The 26417-nt window shown below is 51.2% G+C and overlaps 1 protein-coding gene across 3 annotated transcripts in view; it reads left to right on the top strand.

Moving 5' to 3' along the window:
* Nucleotides 1–22836, top strand: part of ADAMTS12 (ADAM metallopeptidase with thrombospondin type 1 motif 12) — a 147075-nt gene extending 124239 nt beyond the window's left edge. The window contains exons 19-24 of one of the 3 annotated variants that reach the window (XM_084881887.1): nt 1591–2706; nt 7747–7899; nt 11798–11971; nt 13384–13527; nt 14734–14893; nt 18809–22836. In XM_084881887.1, coding sequence (XP_084738013.1) covers nt 1591–2706; nt 7747–7899; nt 11798–11971; nt 13384–13527; nt 14734–14893; nt 18809–18987 — 1926 coding nt within the window. In that variant the 3' untranslated portion in view covers nt 18988–22836. Of the gene's footprint in view, nt 1–1590; nt 2707–3925; nt 5733–7746; nt 7900–11797; nt 11972–13383; nt 13528–14733; nt 14894–18808 lie in introns of those variants that run through there. The other 2 variants (XM_084881888.1, XM_084881889.1) reach the window with 2 other exon arrangements.
* The last annotated feature ends 3581 nt before the right edge of the window (nt 22837–26417 follow it).

Raw genomic sequence — 26417 nt, 5'->3', positions numbered from 1 at the left:
CCAGGTGGGAAGAAGGAGGGAAGGCTAATTGATGAGCTGCCCTTCTCAGTCAAGGCAGATCTACCAGCCCCAGCGAGGAGAGAAAGGGGGTCAGCTGAGTCCGTAGTCAGAGCAGAGACCTAGTGGGAGCTAGAGGCTCCTCCCAGGGAGGGCTTGTCTGCCCCCTGTGGCCAGCCCCTCCTCCTCTACTCCCAATCTCAAGTTTCAGCAAGACTCATCTCCTGGTTTTGCCCAACTTACTTTCTGGCTAGAAGGTCTCCGCTCTGTCCAGTCAATGGCACCCAAATATCCTGATGGAGTTGATCTGTGGCCTCCTTCACTTGGGGGCCATAAATCAGTAGCTAAACTCAGGACGCTTTGATGCACAGAGCACTGTAAGCACAGGGCTAAGGGATTACACAAATGTGAGAGACATAAAAAAATAAAATAAAAAAGTGTGTCCGTGGTTGGGGGGAACTAATGCATTGCTTCCATAGCAACAAAAGGACACTGCCAAATTGGCAATCAGTATTTAATTACATATCAATAGCAAATACATATTGGGCACGACAGTATCTCACAGTGGCCTCATTAAGCCCCATTGTGCAGGTGAAAAAACACGGGCATAGAAACTTTTCAAAGGTCATGCAGCCTCCCAGCACAGGGCCAGGATTGGAGTGCCCTGCAGAATGTGGAGGGAACACTGGGGGGTGAGGGGTCACTGCCAGGAACCCATGTAGCCCAGTACCGCTACAGGGCTCACCGAACACTCTGGAAAGGGTCGCTCCCACCCTTGATTAACTACCCACTTTAAATGGCAGAAAAGGTCCTGGATCTCCACACAGGTGTGAGCATGTCTAGCCTTTCATAGGGTTCTGCTGACACAGGCGAGCGGAAATGGAGCTGGTGGGTGAGGCTATGGGAGTTTCGATGGGTATTCCCTACATAGAAAGGGGAAGGCTCATTGGAACCAACCTCCTGGACTCCAGGGAACGTGTAAGCATTTTATGTTCATCGAACAGCATCAAAACCCTAGGGGAGAGATGACTACTGTCTCTTTAAAAGACTAGGTGGCTTATTTAAATGTTTGCACTCTGTGAATCCACTGCCCAACACTCAGAGCCCAGGGAGACCTCATTTACATCCTCGTGGATTGTGTTTTCTGTGTGTGGAGGGAAAGTGGTTGGTTCTGAGCCTCAGATGGTCTCCAGCAGATACTCAGTTCCATGGGAAACTGAAGGCATAGCCACCAAAGCAGAAACAGAGGTGAGGTGTGACCGTTTGAGCCCCACTGTGTTTCTGTCGGTCGTCAGCCTGAGGGTGAGACCCAGGCCCCCTGACCGCTGTCCCCTCCTGCAGTGAGACCAGGGCCCTGACCGCTGTCCCCTCCTGCAGTGAGACCAGGGCCCTGATCGCTGTCCCCTCCTGTAGTGAGACCAGGGCCCTGACCGCTGTCCCCTCCTGCAGTGAGACCAGGGCCCTGACCGCTGTCCCCTCCTGCAGTGAGACCAGGGCCCTGACCGCTGTCCCCTCCTGCAGTGAGACCAGGGCCCTGACTGCTGTCCCCTCCTGCAGTGAGACCAGGGCCCTGACCGCTGTCCCCTCCTGCAGTGCTCCGTGTCCTGCGGCGGCGGTGTGCGGACGCGCAGTGTCACCTGCGCCAAGAACCACAACGAACCTTGCGACGTGACGAGGAAGCCCAACAGCCGGGCCCTGTGCGGCCTCCAGCAATGCCCGACCAGCCGCAGGCTCCTGGTCCCCGGCCGAGGCTCCGTGCCCAGCGGGAGGAGGCCGCCAAGCTCTGGGCATCACCCCCAGCAGCCCATCCCGCCCCCAGCTGGCCCCAGATCGCTGCCCACACCCACAGCGCCCGGGACCAGGGCCACCAGCACCAGGGCCACCAGCAGCCCTCGTCCCACCACAGCCTCCGGGGAGGGAGACCTGGGTGCGACACGGTGGCAGAACAGCTCCATCCACCCCGAGCTGGACACCCCTGATGCCATGCCCACTGGGGGTGCCGCCCAGCCCGTCCTCCCGGCCTGGCCGCCGAGCAGCCAGCCACAGGGGGAGAGTGCCCCCAGCTCAGAGCCGGGGCCCACCTCCGAGGGGGGCCTTCTAGCCACAACCGTGAGCGGCTCTGACTGGGCACCGCCCAGCAGCCCCGGGGCCCGGCGGGCGCCCCCGCCCTCCAGCACCCTGAGCGAGGAGCCGGACGCCGAGAGCCCCAGCGGCTCGGGGGCCGGCGGCGAGCCCCCCGAGGACAGGACTGACGGCAGCGCTGTGCTGTGGACCCGGACCGCGGCCCCCGGGAAGGATGCTTCCGTGGAGAGGAGCACAGACGCGCCCCTTGCAGCTCCGCCAACGCCCTCTCTGGGGGGGGCATCCCTGTGGCCACCGGTCAGCACGGTGCCAGGACGGCCGCCCAGCCAGGGACCTGCGACTCTCACAACCAGGACACCCAGAGCCGAGGGGGCGGCCCCTGGGAAGCCAGCTTCCAGGGCACTCCCTCCGGGGGGCGGCCACCCGCCTGCACCCTCGGAAGAGTCAGGAAGCCACAGCGCCCCCCAGCTGCCCGGCAGCGTGAGCCCCACGCAGAGCCCGGGGCCCGTCCTCACCGAGGAGGACGCAGCCGGCCTGATGGCCGAGGGCTTCCTGCTGAACGCCTCCAGCTACCCGCAGCGCCCGCTCCGCAGCCCCGCGCGCTGGGTCGTCGGAAACTGGAGTGAGGTAGGAGTTCTGTTTCCTTTTTCTTTTTAAAAATATTTTCTATTGATTTTTTACAGAGAAGAAGGGAGAGGGATAGAGAGTTAGAAACATCAATGAGAGAGAATCATCGATCTGCTGCCTCCTGCACATTCCCCACTGGGGATGTGCCTGCAACCAAGGTACATGCCCTTGACGGGAATCGAACCTGGGACCCTTGAGTCTGCAGGCCGGCGCTCTATCCACTGAGCCACACCAGCTAAGGCAGGAGTTCCATGTCTTACCGCATGCCCATTTCTCTCTGGAAAATAGTTAGGGCTGATGCATTCTTGCGCAAGTTTCAAAATGGGCTTGTCTGGAATGTAGTCTAATGTGGAGTAAGCATTGAAGCAATCAGGTTTATGCTTTACTCATCCCCTCTTTACTTCCCTAATTCCAAAAATGAAAAAACAAAATCTCCAGGGAAGAGAACAGATGTGGTGAGATACCGTGAAAAGCATCTGGAACCCTGTCAGGAGGCCTGGCCAGCCAGCTGTGTGATAGGGAGAGTGGGCCCATCCCACTGAGCCTGCTTCTCATTTGCAGGACAATGAGCTAGTGTAGGTCCTCTCCAGGGTCCCCCCAGCTGTGAGCTGTGACCATCTCATGATGAAGGCCAACCGAAAGGTCATGTGTCATTCAGAAAGCTGACGTTTGAGACCCTACTCTAACCCCATCGAGTAAGAACAAGTAGAATGGATTCTAACACCCTTTCTTTAAAGAAGTGTACGGCTCACTGTATCAATTATTTTCTTTCTTGTGGGTGTGTTTGCTTACATTCCAAAAGATATGTGAGCTTGTTAAAAGAATTAGAATATGGAGGGAGACAAAACTTATGATGAAAAAATGCTGGTGCCCATTGTCCGGCTGCAGGAATGTGGCGTGACATCTGTTTTTCCATTTCTAGAACCGATTCAATCCTGGGTGGCATCAAAATCATTTCTCGCCCATTTTAATTTCAAATGCACAGTGTATGTGCTTGTTAAAAGTAATTTGATAACTCAAAGGAGGACTTTGTGGCAAAATAATCGCATGTTCAAACTATTCAGCATTTTTATAACATTGCATGGCTCATGTTTGTACAATAGCTAAGAGGAAGTGAAGTAATAATAGCTAATATTAAAAAAAACAGACCTTTAATTTATAAAGCATGTTAATTTCCAAGCCACTTCAAACGTAATCTTTTATTTTTTCCTTTTGACAGCCCTAAGGAGCATGGAGGATCTGATTGATAGCAATTTATAAATAGAGAAACTAAAATAGTCTGTGGTTCACTGACTTGTTTAAGGACACACGTGTCCTTTGGATGATGAATCTTCTAACTTTTTCTATTCTACTCTACAGTCTCTTGTGAATTTCAGCACCAATTGACAGCTTAGCTGTATAAGTGTTTTGGTATGAAATAATCATCATCTTAGGTCATAGAATTGATTCTATTGGTATTAAACAGGTAAATTCAAACTTTCAAAAATTTCTGTTTACATTTGAACTCTTTGCACGTTGATTCGTGTTTGATTTCTTAAGTAACTGTCGCATTTTCTGTCCGTGGAGCGGCATGTTACCATCTCCATGTGCATGTGAAAAATACAGGTTCTGGAGGAAATAGATCTTCATGCTCAGAGTATGGAGATTGCTGACATTTTACTCTGATTTCTTTCTTATTTCATTAGCAAAGTTCTAATGGGCTTTGTGAGGAGGGTGCTGACAGCGAGCATTTCTGAAGCATGTCCCATGCTGAAATAGCATGATTTTGTGCTAATTAACACGAATTCCCACAGGGCTTTGTGAATAATTGATGTGGGCATGGAAGGAAAGAGGAGGAGAGGACTTGGCCATGACTGTTCCATTGGAATAAATTTGGCTGTCTGTTGGGTTGTGCTCCTATACATGGAGAAACCGCACATTATAGAGGAGAGAGAGTGTTAGCAGAGACAAGGAAAGGGGATGAGTGAAGTTATGGATCAAGTTAAATTGGTGGGACCCTGGGATATCCGGGTGATAACCAGCACATGTTTGTGAGTCTGAGGCTGTTGGAGATGAGACTTGATAGTCAAGACCAGTAGGTACAAGTTAGGCCCTTGAGAGGGAAGGAGGCCACCCATTAACCTGTAGGATGCAAGGAAGGGTGGGCCAGGCATGAGACCTGGCTAACAAAGAGGTCCCAAGGGGAAGGCTAGTGAGGAATAGTTTACTATTTAAGACATAAGCCAAGAGAAATGGCACATGGATGAGTAGGAACATAAGGGCTGCCAGAGGACCCAGTGGATTTTGCACTTAGCAGGTCACTGGTGACTGTGGGGAGAACAGCGTTTATAGTGAGACGGAGGGAGGTGCCAGGTTGCAGTCCGAAGGGGAGACCCCTCGGTGCACGATCACAGTCCTCCGATGGAAGAGCCCGCGTAGTGGGGCTGTGAATAAGAAAGGACTAGCCCTTCTCAGGCCACAAGTTAATTCAAAAGCTTCATGTAAAAGCAGCACTAGGATGGCCCAGAAATTAGTTTCTCTCCCATCCCCTCATCTCTTAACCCGACCCCCGCATCCCAACGCAGTTGTGGAATTATTAAATTCGAATGTGCCCTAATGCTTTTGTCCTGAAGATTCTTAATGTGTGCTACCTGATAAATGTTCATCGAGTCTATGAGAAATTACTGTCTCCAAATCAATAAAAGCGCACATTCAACCTTACGACTGTTGGAGCCCAGAGGTTAATTGACACATTTTGATTATATTCTAATCAAGATACACAGAATGAATTCCACCTCAAACGTAGCCACTTGGCTTTGGCAGAAATAACCTGTCTTATGGAATGCATGGTAGTTCAGCAAAAATGTATCAGCCTCGCGGGAGCCAGGGAGCGCTACCACTTCCCGGGAGCGTGGCTGGGGAAGGGAACCGCCCAGAGCGCCGTTTTCCACCCCACACACTTGGCAGGAGCCTCCTTCATGACCGGGCGTGGGGCCTACTCTGTCTCAGCAGCTTAGGAAACAAAATGTTTACCCCACAACTCGCCATTGCTATAGCGACGCTCAATAGCCAACCACCACGACCCCTCAGTAAACGTTTATGTTTGTTCATGAGCCTGTGGGTCAGCTGGGAGGTTGTGCTGTCTGGGCTGATCTCAGCGTGGCCGGTCCTGCATCTGCTGGGGTGTTGGCTGAAGCTGGCCGCGCTGGGATGGCCTTGGCCGGGTCACCCCCTCTGTTCCACATGATCTCCAAGTCACTCAGAGGCACCCCCCCAGATCTACACAGCAGATTGGCCTTCTTCCCGTGGCGGAGATGGGGTCCCAGAAAGAGGGCTGACACCAGCCAGGCACCAGAACAGGCACAGCATCACCCACTGCGTTTTACCCACCAAAGTCACTATCTCCCACCGCCCGCGGGAGGAGCTGCCAAGTCCCATCGCAAAGCGCATGGTGCGAACGAGGGGCCGCTGGTGGGCAGTGCTCAGCGCACTTCAGCTGTCATTGTCTCTGCTATAGACACGTGGTCTAGTTCAGGGGAGAAAGTGCTGGGAACGTGAGAGATACAAACCAAAACCCAAACAACTTGAAGGAGGAGAGATGAGCCCATTGGAAACATGGATGACCTAGGCCAGTGGTCGGCAAACTCATCAGTCAAAGAGCCAAATATCAACAGTACAGCGATTGAAATTTCTTTCGAGAGCCAAATTTTTAAATTTCTTCTAAAACCACTTGTTCAAAATAGACTCACCCAGGCAGTGGTATTTTGTGGAAGAGCCACACTCAAGGGGCCAAAGAGCCGCATGTAGTTCATGAGCCGCAGTTTGCCGACCACAGACCTAGGCTGTTTTCTACTCTGCTTTGCTATGATTCTGCAGTGAATTTATCTGTCATACATATGTTCTAAGCCAAGAAGTCGCACAGAGTGAAACATGGGATTATATGGAGGGTGAAAATGCAGCAAGAGAAATTAATGTAAGGCTGATTATATAACTAATCTAAAGAAACTTCCCAAAATGGCATAGGTGGAACTCCCACCCCTTTTCTTTATTGGCCCAGAGCTGGGTTTCACAGGCCCAGAAACAGCCCCGCCTTCTGAGGTTGGGCAGGGAAGAGGGGACGAAATCAAAGCATCCACAGGAAAGCACCGGGCCCATAGAATATAAAAAATTATAGGGGTGTGGGGGGGCGTTTGTGCAGTTTTCAAGGTGACCCCGTGCTAACCCTGAGTTATTTAAGAGTTATAAACAAATTAAAACATCTTGTGAGGAATGGACTATGCCTGTGGCAAACAATCATTGATTTATTCACCACCATGGGGTCAAGGAGTGAAAAGCATCATGTCATAGCATCTTTCTAACTCCACGTGTGGTCTGTGGTCTGAGGACGCACGGCACCTGCACCCTGGCAGCCGGTTAGAACTGCATCCTCTCCAGCCCCTCCAGACCTCCGGGGTCAGAGCCTGCCTGTCACAGCTTGTCCTGGTGACTCCCACGGCCACTCGCGGCTGAGACACGGCTGTGGCAATATTATCCTGTGGTTTAGAAAATCCCAGTCTCACTCCTGGAGCAAGCCAGCTTCCCAAGCCTGGGTTTCTTATAGCGATGCCCTTTGACACCGCAGTGTGTGTGCAGGGCCGACTGAGATAATGAGATTGTGGTGGTGTCAGCGGTGAGGTGCAGAGGGGAGTGGGAGGCAGGTGCATGGGGCTGGCGGCCCCTGGGATAGCACCCGCGTGAAATACGGTACGTGGCACTTCAGCAGGCAACCCTTCCTTTTTACACTTTATTGTTGAAAGCATTACAAATGCCCCCCCCACTCCCTCCTCCCCCCCCCCCCCCCCCCCACTGGCTTGTCCTCCTGCATATCAATCAGAGATTCTCAACCGTGGTTGTTTATTGGAATGGAAGTTATTTATCTGCCAGCCCAGATGCAGCCATTGGCCCGGGGCCGGGCGCAGGGCTGGTAGTGTTCAGATTGCTGGGGGTTTTAGTGAGCAGCCAGACGGAACTTCGACGGCAGGTGCCGTGGTGTGTCTCAGCTCTGTGTTCTGTCCCCGCCAGTGCTCCACCACGTGCGGGCTGGGGGCCTACTGGCGCCGCGTGGAGTGCAGCACCCGGGTGGATTCCGACTGCGCAGTCGTGCAGAGGCCCGACCCCGCCAAGAGATGCCACCTCCGTCCCTGTGCCAGCTGGAGAGTGGGCAACTGGAGCAAGGTAACTGAGCAGGCTCAGTGGTGGGGTGTGAAGGGGGTGTGGCAGCTGACCAGGCTGTGATGGGGGTGTAGAGGGCGGGGGTAACTGAGCAGGCTCAGTGGTGGGGTGTGAGGGGTGTGGTAGCTGACCAGGCTCAGTGGTGGGTGTGGTTTGGAGGGAGGAGGTCTTATATAAGCCTTTGCTATTAAGTTGGTTTCTCTCCTCCCTTCCTCACTCCCTGCCTCCCTTCTGCCCATTTCTGTGAGAAAATGGTGGGTGAGTAAATCGTAGGCGTGGCCATAGGCCTGCTGCCCTGTAGACAGCAGTCTAGCCCAGTACAGAATGTGTATTAGCCGCGTGTTTTACTGTCCTTTCCCTCACCGGGTGACTTACACTTGTGCAATGAATCGCTTGTCCAGCCTGCAACACTATTTCTAAATTACTTACATTTAGCATTGCAAGTAATAAGTATCCGTTATCGTTCGCGTAATTAAATCACGGCTCAGCAGCTGCTCACAAAGCCTGTATTACGTTGAATCTGCCAGATGCAACATGAAAGCTGAACCGCAAAGGAGAATTTGATCTTCCAAAGCAGCGATCGTGCTGTGATTTTACTGTCCTTGCTCATCGGGCTGAGGTTACCCTTTCATTGTGCTGTCTGTGAAGTTCTTACAAAGCTGCTCACCTCACCGCGTGGGCGCTCTGGGCCACTCACAGGCCTGCCGCTCCGGTTTCCACCAGCCTCTGGGGGCATCACCCAGGCTGCCTGGCCCTGGTCAGTGGTGAGGTTGAAAGCTGCCTGGCAGTGGGCAGCACAGAGGTGGGAGCCAGGCATGCACACACAGCCCCAAATGCCCCCGCACCCCGCCACCCCCGTCTTCTCTCTGGGGAGCCACTTTCCCTTGACAAGCAGCACTACGGGGGTCTCACTGACATCTCTGCTCCCTGGAGCCTGAGCTGCAGACGGACTGTGGAATGTCATGTACTGCTCTCCCGGCCTTTCCAGAGGGCGGCTCTGATCTTTAGGAAGAGGGGGAGGGATCCCTAAAGAGGAGCGGCAGTTAAATCAGAGCAATGGCAGCCACAGGAAGCAGGAAGCCAGATGCTGGAGTGGAGGACTGATGTCCAGACTGGAGGCCTCTCCCGCTGCCCACTTCCCCCCTGCTCTAGCATTCTGACCCATTCCGAACAAACTGCGCCTCTGCCTGTGCCATCCCTACACCTCGCATGTCTCCCATCCTGATTTGCCAGCCGCGGCAGCATCTGCTCATCTTACATGACTCAGCCCCAGCCTTGGCCCCTCTGTCCCAGCCTTTCCTGACCTCCTCGGACATGGCCCCCTCCTTTGGGCCCTCACTAGATCATGGACGACCTACACATAAGCCTTTATCACTTCTACTCGTTGGAGTCACTGTCCCCTGCTGCCAGATTGGGATTCAGAGCCTGGACATGACAGGGCCCAGTACTTGGAGGAAGGGAGGTGGGGTGGGGGAGAGGGAACAGATGGAGGGCGAATGTTGATGCAGTTCAACTTAGAATGTGTGGAATGCGTTATTTGATCCTGAGGGTCTTAGGAATCTGTGTAGCATAAGGAAAGGAGCCGAAAAGAATTTTTCTGTTTCCTGGTTTAGCATTTGGCATGCGACTGGAGGAACAAGGAAGTATTCTGAATAAAAACAGAGGACAGACCTAGTGGCCCCACACTTACACCCTCCAGAATGTCAGGGTATTTAATCACCCAGCTTATCCCTCTGATACCATGCAGAAGCAGAGGCTCAGAGACGGGATGAACCCACGGCCCTCCTGAGCCTGTTTGTTAATTTCCACATCGGAACGCCTGTGTGCGTTTCATAAATTAAAAAACAATGCAAGAGAGAAGCCACTGCAATTTCATTTGATCTCTGCCTGTGGCTCCTGTATGAGGGCATTTGCCTTGCAGACTCTGCCAGGTGAGCAAGCTGTGGAGCGTGAGGCCTGTTTGGTCACAGCAGGGCCTCCACTGGTGTGTCTAGTCTCCCCAGTCTGGCTCCCATCCTCAAGCTGGTCCACGGGTTAGGAGAGCAGGAACACAAACGACCCTCCTGCAGGGCAATAAGGAAAGGAATGTGAGAACTGGCCCTCACACCCAGAGGTGAAACAGCGTCAGGAGTGGAGTGATGGGATAGCCTGACCCACCCCTCGCGCTGGCAGAATCCGAGGACTCTAGAAAATGGAACAGCCCTAACCGGTTTAGCTCAGTGGATAGAGTGTCAGCCTGCGGACTCAAGGGTCCCAGGTTTGATTCTGGTCAAGGGCATGTACCTTGGTTGCAGGCACATCTCCAGTAGGGGGTGTGCAGGAGGCAGCTGATCAATGTTTCTCTCTCATCAATGTTTCTAATTCTCTGTCCCTCTCCTTCCTCTAAAAAAAAAAAAAAAAAAAAGAAAAAAATCAATAATATATATATATATATATATATATATATATATATATTTTTTTTAAATGGAGCAGAAAAGTCACAGCTTCAGTGAGTGTCCTCCCTAATGACTCCGTTCAGCACATTAACAAACTCCACGTGTCACTGAGTGGGACTTCCCTCTGTCACCAAAGGGGAAGGCTGTTCTGAAAATTCAGTGTAGGAATGTCAGAGGATAGCATCGGATGGAGCCTAGGGAAGTATTTCTTACACATGTGTCTGTGAAACTCCTTTTCCTAGTAACGGGCCTTCTTATTCTAACCACGTGCTCTCTCCCAGAAGTCTGCTTGTCGGGAAAATGGCCGCTTTGTGTGGAAATGATTAGCTCGCTTCCATGTCCTCTGGCTGACTGTAAGTTGGCAGCTGCTTACAGCAGGGAAACGAAGTCTTTAGTTGATTTGGGGGCTGTCTTCAAGTGTTGCTAATTTCTGAGAAGCTAAACAGTTGGTTTATGGGAGCACTGGAGCATCCATCTGCCCCCTCGCACGGGCCCCCGCATCTCCCCCTGCTGTAGCCCAGAGTGCCGGGTGCAGAAGGAAGGGGTGGTATTTGGGATCTACCTTGATTGAAAAGTTCTGAGAGCTTTTTCTTTTCCATCTACAAGAGCCTACAATTATGATTATCCTGTCATGGCCAGAAAGAGAGCGTGCTTTTGTACCAAGCAGAGAGGGGGCCACGTGAAAACATACCTGGCAGCTACAGACACGCTTGCATTCTCTCGGCCACGAATGCAATGGGATGAGGGATGAAAGGAGGAAGAGGACAAGGCAGGATGTGCTCCTCCCTGTGGGAACCACGGATCTCTCTGGCCCCCGGAGAGCCCTCCCTGGTTGCCCTCTGCTTGGAATTCATCTGTTCATTCATAAGGTTTGGTGGGGGCATCTCTGCTGTGCCTGGCACCGTGCCAGGTGCTCAGGACACAGTGGTGACCAGGAGAGAAGGGCTCCAGCTTCATGGCAGGGAGTCTACTAGGAAGGATGGACACGATAAATGAAAGTCGTTCCATCGCTCCTGTCCCTGTGATCAAACTGGAGGGGTCTGTTCATGGAAGGCCTCTCTGAGGGGTGACATTGAAACCCAGAGCTCAAGGAAGATCAATGGCTGGTGGGCAATCCAAAGGATGGAAGGAGGACACTCAGGACATAAGGACCATGGGACGTATTGTTCACCCATATTGTCCATCCACAGAACCAGGCAGAGAAAGGCTGGGAAGCACAAGGGTCTGCCTCTGTCTCCCCTGCCCCGGTCCCCTCTGAAGTCCAGTTCTTCACTCTCCCATCAGGAGCTTTGGGCAGGTCACAGAAACACCCTGACCCTCGGATGTCCTATCTGTAACGTGGATGATCCCTCCCAGGGCGTCCTGAGCTAGAACTAACCATCTGGTGACTGCAGCCTGGACCGTCCATTGCTGTGACCCCTCCTGGGCCCGGGCACTGAGGGCCTGGCACTCCTCTCTCCACACAGTGCTCCAGGAACTGCAGCGGGGGCTTCCAGATCCGGGAGACTCAGTGCGTGGACAGGGAGCACCGCAGCCTGAGGCCGTTCCACTGCCAGTTCCTGGCCGGCGTCCCGCCCCCGCGGAGCATGAGCTGCAACACGGAGCCCTGTGAGGAGTGGCAGGTGGAGCCCTGGAGCCAGGTACAGCCCCTCGTGCCCCACCCACACGGCCCAACCAACGTGACTGTCTGTGTCCGCGAGCGTCACGTGCCAATGACTGGCTGCCATTCAGGGACCCAACGCTGTGTGGGGAGGCCCATGGGGTCCTCAGCGTGAACTGTGTTGTGTGGTTTCCACGGTGACACATCAGTGTCTTTATTAGAACCTAGTGTCCCAGTGGGTATACAGGGGGTGTGAGTCCCTGAGGGGAAGTGCATATGGACCCTTGTGATGTGCCTCCATGCCTCTCCGGGCTTGTGCGTGAGGCTGGGGGTGATGGACAGACCCTTTCCACACACGGTATGTTTTAGACTACCACCTCTCCGTTAAATGCCCAGTTCAGGTGGTCCTGAATCTCTATGCACACGTGTAGGTACACATAAGGATCACAAATGTGGGGTTACTCTCCGCTCCTCAAGGAGCTAAAAATGGAGTGAATAAATGGGGGGAAGTCCATGTTGACTCTCAAAGTTGGAACATTGTGGAAGCAATAGGTTGTTTCTTTTATTGAGCAGAAAGGGCTAATTGTATATCATTTGCATTTTCCGTGGTACCGCCACACACATAGTGCCTGACATGATATGGGCAAGATGCTGACACCCATGATTGTTTCGTTGTTGTTGTTACATCATAATTAGGATATCTTCAAGGTACTCACAGTGCTTTTTAAAGGTTCTTGGTGAATTATTTAATTCCCTCCCAAAAATGTTAGGCAGAGGAGACAATAAGTCTTGTAAAATTATGAGCACACAGCTGACACATTTTAGAGTTGTATCCCTTCAGTAACCGAACTTGTCATTTCAGATTTATTTTGTGAGCAGTATAGCCAGTGCATCAGAACCCTGAGCAAACTGACTAACTTCTCTATTCAGAATAGACACAAATTTAATTCACAGCTTTCTGAGGACGGAAAAGAAGACTGAATCCCATTTTAACAGGAAACGAACAAACTTGTATTGCAAATGTGCCTGCTCACAGCTAATCATAATGAAAATGCCTACATTTTACATTGCCATTTATAGACACCGGGGCCAGAAGGCAAAGCTCAGACAACAAGATCCATTCTGGAATGACTCATTGCGATTTCTAACCAAAATGCCTTCTGTCTGACATATTTGACATGGGGCTATTTGGCATCTTCTGCTTTTCTCTCCTCAGAGTTTCCTTTGTGCCTTCCTTCTCTCTCATTTTGTTGCCCCGCTGTTGTTTGAAGGGACTGGGTGGTCGTCAGGACCTCGTACAGATACAATATTCTCAGATGCTCAGATTCCAGCACAGACACTGATATTCTCAGTAACAGTGCACACGACAAAAATGATCACAGGAAGTTCTTCCCTTCTCACTGCAGACGTAGCCGTGTGACTTTCACCTAACCTGTCCCTGTGGTGTGCTAGTGTTCCAGGTCCTGTGGGGGCGGAGTGCAGGAGAGACACGTGGCTTGTCCGAGAGGCCTCTGTGATTGGGCAGATCGGCCGGCGTCTGCTGCCCCCTGCAACCAGCACCCCTGTTGTCACTGGGCCGCCGGGAACTGGGACCTGGTAAGAATCAGTGGTGTTCTCTTCGCATCTTTAGTCTAAAAAAAGGCAATTTGTTTTCTTTTGATTTCAAAAGAACATATATTCATTCGTTGTAAATGTTCAGTGTGCCCACTGACCTACACTGTGTTTCTGTATGTTTTAGTGGTAGCATCTTTCTGCTATCCATTAGTCTCTAAGTCTCCTAAGGTTGACCCAGAGCTGATATGGGGCTCAGTGTTTTCTGTCCTGAGTTCAGAAGAGAAAAAGATGGAAGACTTTCAAAAGATGTAGATCAAATACCAAATTATCCCAGCGGCTCAGAGCCTAAGGAAAGGCACTTTGGGCCTGGCCGTCTCTGATCCTCTGGCTTTTCTTAGAGCGAATGGGAATCACATGAGCCGTCGAGGTTGCGGCTTAGCCTAACGAGCTCCAGGTGTCTCATCCTCTGCCGATCCGCTTGCCAGGTGGCAGCCAGTTGGCTGGAGAGACAAGGAAAAGAATTAAACTGGAAAGGAGGGAAAGATTTATTCAAAGTTGTTTTCTTGTATAAGTAAGACTATCGGTTTTATTTTCAAGTTTTTCGGATTGGTATACCTAGAATTTTAAAAGCAAATATATGATAAATTCAGACACATTTTCTGACATGCCCAGGAATCATCTTGTCTAAACTGCTTCTACAGACCAGCAAACCTCCCTCTGCCTGCGCTGGCCACACCATGCCCTTCCCATGGAGCCTTACCTGTTAGAATGGCTTGGGGCCACACGTGGTCCAGCTGGGTCCATTCCACATTCTTCCTCCATCGCACTGTGGCTTTCCTCTCCCACCTCTCTTTTTATCCTGCTCTCAGCTTTCTTTGTAGCTCTGTGCCCTTTCCTCACATCGGATTTCCAGCCCCAGATCAAAGCTAGTTCAAAGAAACTGGGTTGCCAAGAAACCAGGGCCCAAATAGACATCTTTTTTTCTATTTTATACATAATTCAACCTCTGTACACATTCTACTGAGAAGCGAATAGTAAATTAATCCAATTGCAGTCCACACAGTCTGTAATATAGACTCTCCCTAAGCTCACATCCCACATTATCAGTGCCTTTGACTAATGACTCAGTGACTCCACAACGGTTCCTGAGACTTTCTAATTGACCACGGTGGCTTGGCGGCATTCTGCCGAGTTCCCCTGGTAGGTCTGGGGAGAATTCTGATTTTCCACGTGCCCCCCCTCTTTCAGTGCACGGCTCCCTGTGGGGGTGGCTTTCAGAAGAGGACTGTCCACTGTGTCTCCTCAGAGGACAATGGCACTGAAGGTCAAGACCAATGCCAGTGTGACCATGAACCCAGACCTCCCGAACGCCAGGAGTGCAACCCGCAGGCCTGCAGGAAGAGTGCTGGTGAGTGGGGGGCGGTGCTCAGGGGGAGGCTTTTCACAGGGAAGTTGTCCTGCATGACTTCATTCCTGGGTCGTCGTAGTCCCTCCCCTGAGCCGGGAACTTCATGCGGAAAGGCCAGCCGCATCTCTGGGAGGAAGCAGTCTGACTCGGTGAGGAGTGACTCTCAGTCCTTGGGGATTGCCTCACCCCTGTGCCTAAAGCACATCCACACTGCCGTCCACGTGGATGAGAAACACTTCTCCTCCTTCAGGGGTTTTTCAGAGATGCTCCCGCCTTCTCAGAATACCGAATGGCCCTCTGTCACCCAGGCTCACTGCCTTAGGCCCCACAGGGACAGACCCTGAGACGCAGATTTGTGTGCAAGGGATGCATTAAGAAAACACTCTTGGGAAGGACCATTCGGTGAGCATGGGAAGCAAGACAGAAAGGAAGTTCAACCAGGCTGCCATCTCCAGGACAGTCCTCGCTTCAGCCTGGTCCCCTGGGGGAGCTAGCTGCAGGAGGCACGCTCTGTCTCAGTTGTCTGTCACACATTCCAGCAGCTTTGTCTCTCCACCTGGAAAGCCTCCAGTGCCTGAAAACTCACTGCCCCTGAGGCGCCATTGGCCAATGGCTGAAGAGTGTGGGGTGTGACAGGCCAGCTCACTGGCCTCAGGAGCTGGGCTGAGACAGAACTTGCACCCTGGAGCTGCCCCGTGGGACCCGGCTGCAGTGAGGACTGCGCCGGAGATGGCAGCTGGCTGTGCTTCCTCCCTTTCTGTCTTCCTCCCATGCGCTCCAGTAATGGTCTTCCCCGGGAGCGCCATCTTAATGAGCCCCTGGACACAAACTTACACCTCAGGGTCTATTCCTGCAGAACTAAGACCACCGGGCTAGATTAACATATCCAAAATTCATAAAGAGCTCATACAGCTCAGCAACCACAGAAACAAGCCATCTGGTTTTAAAAGGGGCAGAGGACCTGAATAGACACTTATCCAAGGAAGACACACCGACGGTCAACTGATACATAAGAAGATGCTAAACATCACCGGCTATGTGGGAAATGAACATCAAAGCTACAATGAGATACTACTTCATATTGGTTAGAATGGCTTTTATCAAAAGGACAAGAAATACATGTTGGAAAGGATGTGGAGAAAATGGAACTCTCGTACGCAACTGGTGGGAGGGTAAATTGGTACAGCCACTGTGGAAAAGTGGATGGAGGTTTCTCAAAAAAAATTAAGAACAGAGCTCCCATATGACCCAGCAATCCTCTTCTGGTTATCCACCAGAAAAACAAATTGTAGAGATACAGGTTACCCTTATGTTTGTTGCAGCATTATTTACAATAGCCAAGCCATGGAACAAACAACCTTAGTATCTTTTGACAGATGAATGGATTTTTAAAAATGTTAATAATGTGGTGTATGTGTATAATGGAGTGGAACTCAGCCATAAAATGATGAAATATTTCCATTTTTCACAACATGGATGGATACTGAGAGTACTATGCTAAGTGAAATAAGTCAGATTGAAAATGACAAGACCTGAATTATTTCACTCATATGTAGGGTATTTTAAAAAGCAACAAATCAGCAAACAAAAAAAGAGAAAGCTCATATATACAGACAACAGAATGATATTATCAGAGGTGAAGGGCTGTGGGGGAAGATATATATGGTGATAAAAAGATGACTTTGGGTGTTGGGCACACAACAGAGTACACAGATGTCATATTATAAAGCTACACACCTGAAATTATATGATCTTGTTATTAACCAAAATCACCCCAATAAGCTTAATTTAAAAATAAGATATGGAGGCAACAGAATCCTTCTATGTTGTTTTGATTTTATCTAATTGAAGAAGCAACACAGTCTTGGTTGAACATGCCAAGTATTATCAGTTATTTTAAAATTATATGTTAGATTCTATTTAACTGTCTTATTGCTGAATAATATAATCTGCAATAATCAAAACTGGGTTACATGCATCCCTGGTATTTAACCTTGAATTCAAACACTGAAGAGATGGTAACTAACAGTTGGCTGGCAATGGGTGGAAATAACAATGAATTCCACTCGCCAACAATTATCAGGGCACAGAGTTAATTATTAGCTCTTCTTGAAGGCAGAGCCACGCTTACGCATGGAGAACAATATGAAAGAGCAGCTGTAAGAAATTTCTCAATGGAAAAGCCACCCACCCACCCTGTCTGTTGTGCCCTCTAAAATGCTTTGAAAATAAGTCATTCAATGCCTATATCCTTGTCAGCCATCCAGCCATCAAGTAAATATACCCGCTGTGTCCATCTTGTAAGATCGGGCGTGAGTTTATGTCAAGTTTGTCCTCCTCCAGACCTTTGCACTTCTTGAGTGCCATCTAACCTGTTAATGACTTCAAATCTAAATCAAAACGGCCATTTCTGTCATAGGGACTATGAAAACCCTTTGCATGTATCTGGGCTGCACCAAAGTAACTGTGGGTTTTAGGAGAGACGGGGTGCCATGACGGTGTAAGAAGAGGCCTGAAGAAGGAAAGAGTGAGCAAGAGAGAGGTGTGTGGTTCCAGGAGCATTGCATGTTACCTGTCATCAAGGGCACTTAAAATCTGCTCACAAATGGAATTTGAGAGATGACAGAAGTCGTTGATTTCTCCACAAAAAATAAACAAACAAAAAGCAAGGCATTGTCGAGGGAATTATGTGTCCTGAAAAGATAAAAAGAATATTTTGCCTTTATGACCTCAAGGTGGGGAAGCAGTGAGAGGCAAAAATATTGTCACAGGTTTAGAGTAACAAGGGTATTTCCAATTCCTGCTCTACCTACAGTTCTGTTCACAAAGGACAGAAGCCTGTGTGTGAAGAAGCTTTTCTCCGGGACTATTCAAGTCTTTTCTGTGAAGGAGAAAGACAGACGCCCGGAGCTCAGAGAGGCACTTAACAATGTTGAAACAATTTCACTTTATAGAAGCGCAAGCTGTGACTTGGACCTTAATTAATTCTTTGCAGACTGAGTCTGGTGGCCAGGCAGTCTGCGTCTCACCCAAGGTGTGTGTGGTGGTAGCTCCTGAGAAATCTCGTCTAAACCACTGCTTTGTGTCTGAGGAAAGCAGACTCACACACACACACACACACACACACACACACACACACACACGTGCGCCATATTAAGGAGCTTCTTGCCCAGAGCTAGTTAGAAGGGAACAAGGGTTAGAACGCAGGTGAGGAATTACACACGTGTCATGGGATTATGTGTATCTCCGTGTGTGGTTCTGAAGGGCAGGGACCGCATGACTCACTCAGCGATGCTCAGAGAGCATGGCGTCCCATTGCCCAAGCAAGTCAGAGAGCTGACCCCAAAGTGTGTAAGCAGGGAACTATTTACTAGTACTCACCACCCCCTGGTAGCCCGGCAAGGGTAGGAGTGTTTCACAAGCTACAGGTGAAGGCTTACAACTGATGATTCCATTTAACACAGATACCTCACACAGCGCCTGACACATAACCAGTGTTCGGTGCATGTCCACTATTATGATGAACTAGAGGTTTGATGCACAAAAATTCGGGCAAGAGTAGGCCCTCCTTCCCCCAGCTGCTGGCACCAGCTTCCCTCTGGGCACCCAGGACCCGGGCTGCTTCCCTCTTCCTCCAGCTGCCAGCAGGCACCCAGGACCCAGCCTGCCTCCCTCCTCTGGCCCGGCAGGCATCCTGGACCCCGGCTGGCTTCCCTCCAGCCCCAGCTTCATCAGAAAGGGCATCCGGAATGATTTCCGGTCTAATTAGCATATTACCTTTTATTGTTATAGATTGTTAGGGAACATTTCCTGGTAGACGCATAATGTCCTCCCTATGAATGAATGGCAGTTGGCTCACTCACTCACAAAGGATAATTGTGGCACTTCCTGAATGTTCTCCTCCCGCTCCCGCAGATGTGCAGTGCACCAAGGACAACCTATCGGCCGGTTTCTGCCAGACGCTGAGGACCATGAGGAAGTGTTCGGTGCCCACCGTGCGGGCTCAGTGCTGCGTCTCCTGCGCCCGGGCCCAGGGGGCCCACGCCCCACGGCCACGGAAGCCACGGCTGCTCCAGAACCCCAAAGCGCCCTGAGTCCAGGAGGGAGCCACCACCACAGCCGCCCAGCCTGCTGACTGCCCCTGCTACCCCGGGAACCGCCCAGGAGGCGTTACTCTGCACTTCACGTCCAACTTTGCGTCATAACAAAACCAAATCCTCTGCATCCCCCTCGTCACACAGTGCCCCTCGCAGGAGGGGTGGGCCCCAAGCACGGCTGCTCCCCTGCTCGGCAGGGAGACACCCGGAGAATGAGGCCACTCCCGGCTCAGCTCCTGGGACAGGTGCCAGGTTAGGCAGGTCTGTGAAACGATGTCTCTTTGTCATCCCTCAAAGAGGAAAGCCGAGAGGCCAGTTTTTTCCCAGACTACCTCACGGGACCAGGAAACAGAGCCACACTGATCCAGGGAACAAAGGGTCTTGTCAATGGGCCTTGGTAGAATCATCTTGCCACCGCCACCCCTTTCTGCGGGGGCAGCTGCTGTTTATGGCATCATGGGAGAGCTTTATGGCATCATGGGAGAGCTTTCAGGGACATTCCCTGAGTTCATCAGGCAGAGCGTCCCTTTCTTCACCCAGCATTCAGGTAGGGAGGAGGAGAAAGCGCCCCTCCAGCCTCGGTCAGTCCCTCACCCCTGAGACCCCCCGATCCGAGTGTGCAGACCCCCACGCCCACCCAGAGGCACGAGAGTAAGAGGGAGCAGGCAGGGCCCGGAGGGTTAGTGATGCTATGGCACTTGGCTCCCCAGAACTCCAGGCTGGAGCAGTTGTGTGCCTCTGAGTGGAGGGTAATTTCTGTGAAACGCTTAAAAAGCAAATGAACAGAAGTTAATTGTGTGCTAGTACAGCTGACCTTTGCACAGCATGGCCTTGGGCTGCGTGGGTCCACTTATACATGGATTTTTTTATTTTTTTATTTTTTCCAGTTAAGACCTTTGCTGTTTCCATGTGCAGTGGGAGTCTGGGTGTGGAGGGCAGACTGCATGCACTGAGCTCTGCCATTTGATGTAGGGGACTTGAGCATCCATGAATTTTGGTGTCTGTGTGGCAAGGAGTTGGGGCTGGGCCCTGGCTTACTCCTTGGATGCAAGGGGGGAATTACATTCAGGGGACTCAAAAGTTATACGTGGATTTTCCACTGCGTGGGGTTTGGCACCCCGCCCACAGCATTGTCCCGGGGTCAGCCATTAAGAGAGGGATCGTGGGCCTTTATTCTTCCCACTTGCCTGGGGAATTTCCTTCCCTTGGCGATGAGCAAATGGGTCTTGCTGTCTGACGCCCCCTCTGGTGGCACATCCCTTGCCTGAGCCATCAGCTCCGGTGGAACATCCTTTTATTGCTGGGTTCACACACAACAACTGCTCCAGCCTGGCTCAGCCTGGTCCATGGCCGCCCCTCCCCCATTCCAGGTGGGAAAATGGAGCTCCAGGTTAAATACCTCCAAGAATCAGGTGTGTTGTATTAAATACAGATTTCTAGTCTAGGAAAAAAAACAAAAAACCTCAAAAGTGAGGTAAAGATGATCTGCTTCCCAGAGCTTGGTTTGGAGGATCTTTTTCTTTGAGGGAAACAAGGCAGTTGGGGGGTCCAAAAACCGAAATGAACGTTAGAAGGCTTATCCTGGATATTCCCACCACCTAACAGGAGCCAAAGTAGGCCGTGGTCTCAAATTCAAGGCGAATTCCTGGTTTCTAAGGGGAGGCATTTTCATGAACTGAACCTAGAGGGAGAGGGTGGGGGATGGATGGGGGTGGGGCCTCGAGGGGAAGAAGCGCTCAGGGTCAGCTCCCGGCAGGGAAGGCAGGACAGCGGCCTTCATGTGATGGGCAGTGTTCTTCAGTCCCACACAGGTGCAGTTCATCCCCATGGAACACAGCGTCCCGTATTTTGAATTATCTATCCGTTCAGCAGATGGTGCTAATGCAAAATGGTGCTAATATCTAGATGGTGGCAGAACTCACAGGAACATGTACATAGATGTAGACGTGGGCAAGACCACATACATCTGTTCAATGTGTGATGGTGTTGCTGGCCAATACCAGTTCTATTACTTGGATACCAGAAACTTAACCATTTTTATGTTATGTGAGCTTTTCTTTTCAAGCCATCAATGTATTATTATTCTGAGACATTTCTGTGGCACACAAAGCACTGGGGTTGGGGTGAAATTCAAGACAGACCAGGGACAGGAGGCAAGTAGACATGTTTACCTAAAGCCAGGAAACTGATGCCTAAATCATAATTCTCTGTCTTCAAATACAAGCATCGCTGGCCGGTGACAACCCGGTGAAATAATAGTTTTCAAGAGAAGGTGCTTAAACTGTTAGGGATGTGAGCGGAGGAGAAGGTGATTTTTCTCTGATAAGGTAATTTGCGAAGACTGTCCCTGAAGTGTCGTGTAGGCCCTCAGGGGTTAACTGAGTAAACCAGATTGACTTAAGCTGGTGCTGTACTATCCCAAGGTCACGCATGTCACCAAAGACTTGAAATGACCAGTCTTAACAAAACTCAGGAACAGGCTTGGCTTCCTACTGACCTCACCAAACGTGACCGGGCTGGTCTTCCCAATCCACTGAAGGTTGTTTGTGACCGGGTGGCCAAGAGGGCAGGGCCTGGCCAGGTGCTCCACTTGAGGCCTTGCTCCGATTTCTCCAAGGTGGGATAATGGCCCCTCATCATGCATCATGGACATTCACCTCCCCTACGGGGGCTGTCCACCTGGACCCCACTTTGCTACTGGAGTCATCGGACATGGTTGTTGCCTTGACAGTCACTCCGCTTTGGGTCCCCAGGGTTTGGACGGGTCCCTGTGCTTGCAACAAGAGAGGGGCCTCCGGTTATCAGGGAGACCCTGAAGGCAAGAACACAGATGGCGTCCATACCGTTCCTTCGCTGCTCACAGGGGCCACCAGGAGGCAGCACTGCTGGCTTGTTTCATCCATGTCCTCCTCCCGTCCTAACTTGAACGAGTGAGTGATAAGTCTGGCAAGAGACACTGGACGCTCGTCTCCTGTGAACTAGAGAGGGCCGCCACCGGGCCTGGTGCTCCAATCCATTAAGATCCTCAGACCCAGTCTGGTTTCCATTGCCTTTCTCAGTGGCAGGGTTAGAGCGTCTCTGGAAAGTGATGGGTTAATTTAATTCTCGAACACAAGACATACTGCAACACCATGAGAAAGTAACATTTCAAGAGACTCAATAGTGAAACTTGGCGAGACAACCATCGGCTTGTTGGTAGGAAAGACTTCATTATGGGTTTTCTTCAATAAGAGGGCACCTCCACCTTCTCTCCTGACATCCAACTGGCAGAGTCATCCCAGGGTGATGCTTTCAGACGTTGAGTGAGTTTTTGGTAACCTTCATCAAGGTGCTGAAACAGTCTGAGGGATTTATATTCTTTCAGGTCATAACTTCCCAATCAATTGGCTGAAGTCCTGTAAACTCTGAGTGAGAGCTACACGTCCCTACCCCAGAGAAGCCTGTCTCAGCTCTCCTCCCTCCTGACCTGGGGGAAGTGCTGGGCAGTGTGTCTGGTACCCGGTGCACAGTGATCCACTCTTGAGAGAGTCCACATGACGTGAACTTCCTGGTGCTACCACTTAGCCAACATGGTTGACGCTACTCCTGGGTTTTGTATTGCTCATTCGAATACTGGTATTATTCCTATTTCTATTATTATTTTAAGTTATATAATTTTGTAAAAAACATGGTTGGGAAGCACAAGCCTACCGATCCTTGTCCTCCAGAATGGTTGTGTGCCTCCCTGCATCTCTGCTGCTTTGTCAGGCCCAAGCCTCAAGGGGCACCTGCCGGGTGCGGCCATCTTTAAAACCTGACTGTAATCATAGCCTGCCATTGCGTGGCATCAATAAATGGCCAAATGCATTGGCGTTTCCATGTGATTCGTTTACCCCTACTGTGAGACTCCCTCCAGCACCACTGCCACCACAGGTGACCGGAGTTGAGCAGCCCTGATGGGGATGCTGTCAGTTCCTTCCATGCTCCCTGCAGACTCCCTCCTCCTTCTCCTTGTGATCAGTATGTTGCCAGATGAGCCACAGCCCAGGTGAGGTAGAACTTAGGTCTCTTCTCATGAATGTCTATGCGGTAATTGGCAACCCACCCCATGATAATTGGGAGTGATGCCTAAAATTCTGTACTGTGCCAGAGCCCATGTACTCAGCATTACCTACTCCTTGTTTTATCCAGAGGATAAACAGGATGCTTAAGAAAAAGTAGTCCACACATAGGGGAATTTGCTTTGGAAATCCAGTCATGTTTCAAAGGCATGCACAAGCACAATAGGTGCAAGCAGCAAAGGTAGAATCTGGACATGTGGGCATGGAATCAACGCCCACGGGGTGAATAGAATCATGGAAACAGGGAAGAGCCAGGCATCTGTGGGCGATCCCTGGGATGTCGGAGGGCACGCAGAGTGTTTGGAATTGTTTTCCATTGGGAAGACACCACGGAGGGCCAGGAACACCTCCCTGTTTGTATCTTCAAAACTCTCTTCTCTGCGATTACTAGGCAACGTACGTGCCTCACAAAGCTCAGCTCAAACCCTGCTTCCCTGGGAAGCTATCCTTCCCTGCGAGAGCGACCAAGGCACCCCCCGCTGCTTTTCCCTGCCCACTTCCTTTCCAGCGCTCCGTGTTGGTGGTTTCATGTCGGGGATTTGGCACTTGGGTGGCCTCCAGGTGCAGTGCGGAAGTGCCCGCCGGTGTGTCTGACCCAGAGGCTGTGTTGTGCCCCCTGACATTGGCCAGAACGTGGGGGAGCATGATCTCTGTGGAACAGGCTATTATACAACCACACGGCTGGGGGGCCAGCACTCATGTTGCATTTTATTATCCTTAGCCTGCAGGACTGGCCCACAAGCTCACACAAGAATGCTCATCCAGCTTTATTCAGAAGGAAGAAACAAACCGATCTATTTATACAATAAACACAAGGAAATGAGCTGTTGTTACATAACAATATGCAAGAATCTTAAGACATTATGCTGAGTGCAAAAACTTTTGCCCCAATGAATACATACCATGCAATCCTTTGACCAGTGTTTCCCAAACTTCTGACATATGTGTACCCCTTCTATAATTTTCGTCACGCTGACTACCCCTCATACTCATGAGAACGTAGAATTAGGCGCAGCTAAGCACGGTACAGTGCATATCCCCACCAAACTCCGATGCAACGCCTACCCCCACAAAACTCTTCCCGCACCCCTGGGGGTACGCGTACAACACTTTGGGAAACACTGCAGGATGATCCTATCTAATAAAGAGGGACTTTGCTAATTGACCATCACTCCATCACAAAGATGGCTGCACCCACAGCTGAAGCCAAGTTCCCATAAGGAGCCTTAACAAGCAATCAGCAGGGACCTGAGGCTACGCTCTCCCTCATCCCCATGGTGCTTGACAGGGGACCTCAGGCCACACCCCTAGCCCCAGTGCCAGGCCAGGGACCTGAGGCCATGGCCCCTGCCCAGCAGGGCCTAACGTGGGACCTCAAGGTGCACTTGCCATCCTGGTGCTGGGCTAGGGGGCCTCAGGCCACGCCCCCTGCCTGGCAGAGCTTGACAGGGGACCTCCAGGTGCACCCCCAATGCTGGGTCTGGGGAACTCATGCCGCACCCTACCCAGTGGGGCTTGAAGGGGGACCTGAGGCTGGGCCTAACAAGCTCACACTCCCACACCCTTAGCCTCTTCCTCTCTGAAAACCGAGTCCAGGGGACCTCCAGGGCAAGGGCAGTCCTCCCGGTCTCCTAGCAGCTGCCCTTTCTAAACCTCTTCAGTCTCCCCCTGCCCCAGGTCATGGTTCTGCCTTGGTCCCAAACCTAGACCTACTCATGTGTGGGCTGCCCCCTGGTGGCTGACTTCAGGAAGAGAACAGCTGTGCAGTCAACACACAGCTGGTATTTCCAACACAGATGTAGAGTGATAACCCTGCACGCCTGAAACTTTGTTCTTTATTACCCCAATGAGTTTAATGAAAAAGAAAAAAAATCAACACTGAATCTCAGCAGGAAAGAAGCCCCGTGTGAGGAGAAGCCAGGGGAAGGCAGTGGCGGTGCTGACCAGCTGGCCACGGGATCACCTTCCTCCAAGTCTGAGGAAAGAATGGCAAACAAAGGCCTGCGGTGGGGCTGCAGAGGGCCAGCTTCGCTCCACAGCTGCCCAGAGGGCAACATGCTTCCAGCCGATGGGCATGCCTCCGTCCTGGATTTTGGACCACAGATGAACTAGCTCAGTGGTCAGCAAACTGTGGCTCGAGAGCCACATGCCTTGGCCCCAAACCTAGACCATGTGTGGGCTGTTGTTACATAACCTTGAGTGTGGCTCTTCCACAAAATACCTCGGCCTGGGCGAGTCTATGTTGAAGAAGTGGCGTTAGAAGAAGTTTAAGTTTAAAAAATGTGGCTCTCCAAAGAAAGTTCAATCATTGTCCTGTTGATATTTGGCTCTGTGGACTAATAAGTCCTATGGGTTTTGGTAACGATCAAAGAAATCACCTACAGTGCGACTAAAACTTCTCGACCCATGTGCAGAAGTCAGTTTTCGGCCTGGATGAGTCTTTCTAACGCCCAGCCACATCAAGCGGACAAAGAGCCGCATGTGACTCTCGAGCCTCTGTTTGCCGACCACTGAACTAGCTAATGGGTCTGGATCTAGCCCAATAGGGCCCCCCCCCCCCCGACCAGGTCTGGGTCTCATGCGGTTTTGAGGTGCATGTGGGTGGGCGGGGACATGACTCTGGGTCCCGTGGTGAGCCCCAGACTCTGACAGGAGGAAGGTTTTCATATACATTTTACTAATTTTCTCTCATCTCTGACACTTCTATTATAGAGAAAGGGCAAATAGCAATATTAAATTATTTCCTCTAATTAATCCCCTGTAATGTGCAAGAATTGTGTGCACCGGGCCACTAGTTAACAGATATTTCCTTATCCTGCTTCAGCTTCCTCCTCCAGCACCCCAGGTGCTCGCCTTCCCATCCTGACCTTTCTTCTTCCTGCTTAAAGCCAGAATCTGCCCCATCCTCCAGGGCAAGCCTCGTCCACTCCACTGCCCCCCCCCCCAGGACAGGGGGGCCGGGAAAGGCACCCCATGCAGCTCTCTGGGCTGTCATCACGTTCTGTCATCAGTGGTTGTCATGAGGAGCAGCTGAGCCGGGCAGGGCACGGTGCCGATTCAAGATGTAAACATAATGAAATAGTGTGGCTTGATTCCATGCCCTCCCCAGGAGCGCATACCCAGGAAGAGGGTCCCCTGAGTCAGCTTTGGCATTCGTGGGCGTCGCACTCTCACAATTTCAAAGCGGCTTTCCTGAGACCGTGGACATAAATGTGGGTGGAAACAGGCAGGGAGCAGACAAAAGGTCTCCTGGAAGTTCAAGCCTCACTCAGGTTATTTTAACTGATTTCACCTCCACCCTGTCTGCTCCATCAGCTTGGGTAAGGC

This window comes from Pipistrellus hanaki (assembly GCF_964339955.1).
Source record: "Pipistrellus hanaki genome assembly, chromosome: 4".
In the NCBI taxonomy this organism is placed as follows: Eukaryota; Metazoa; Chordata; class Mammalia; order Chiroptera; family Vespertilionidae; genus Pipistrellus; species Pipistrellus hanaki.
Note: the sequence above shows the minus strand (reverse complement) of the source record. Positions and strands in the feature narration are given on the sequence as shown.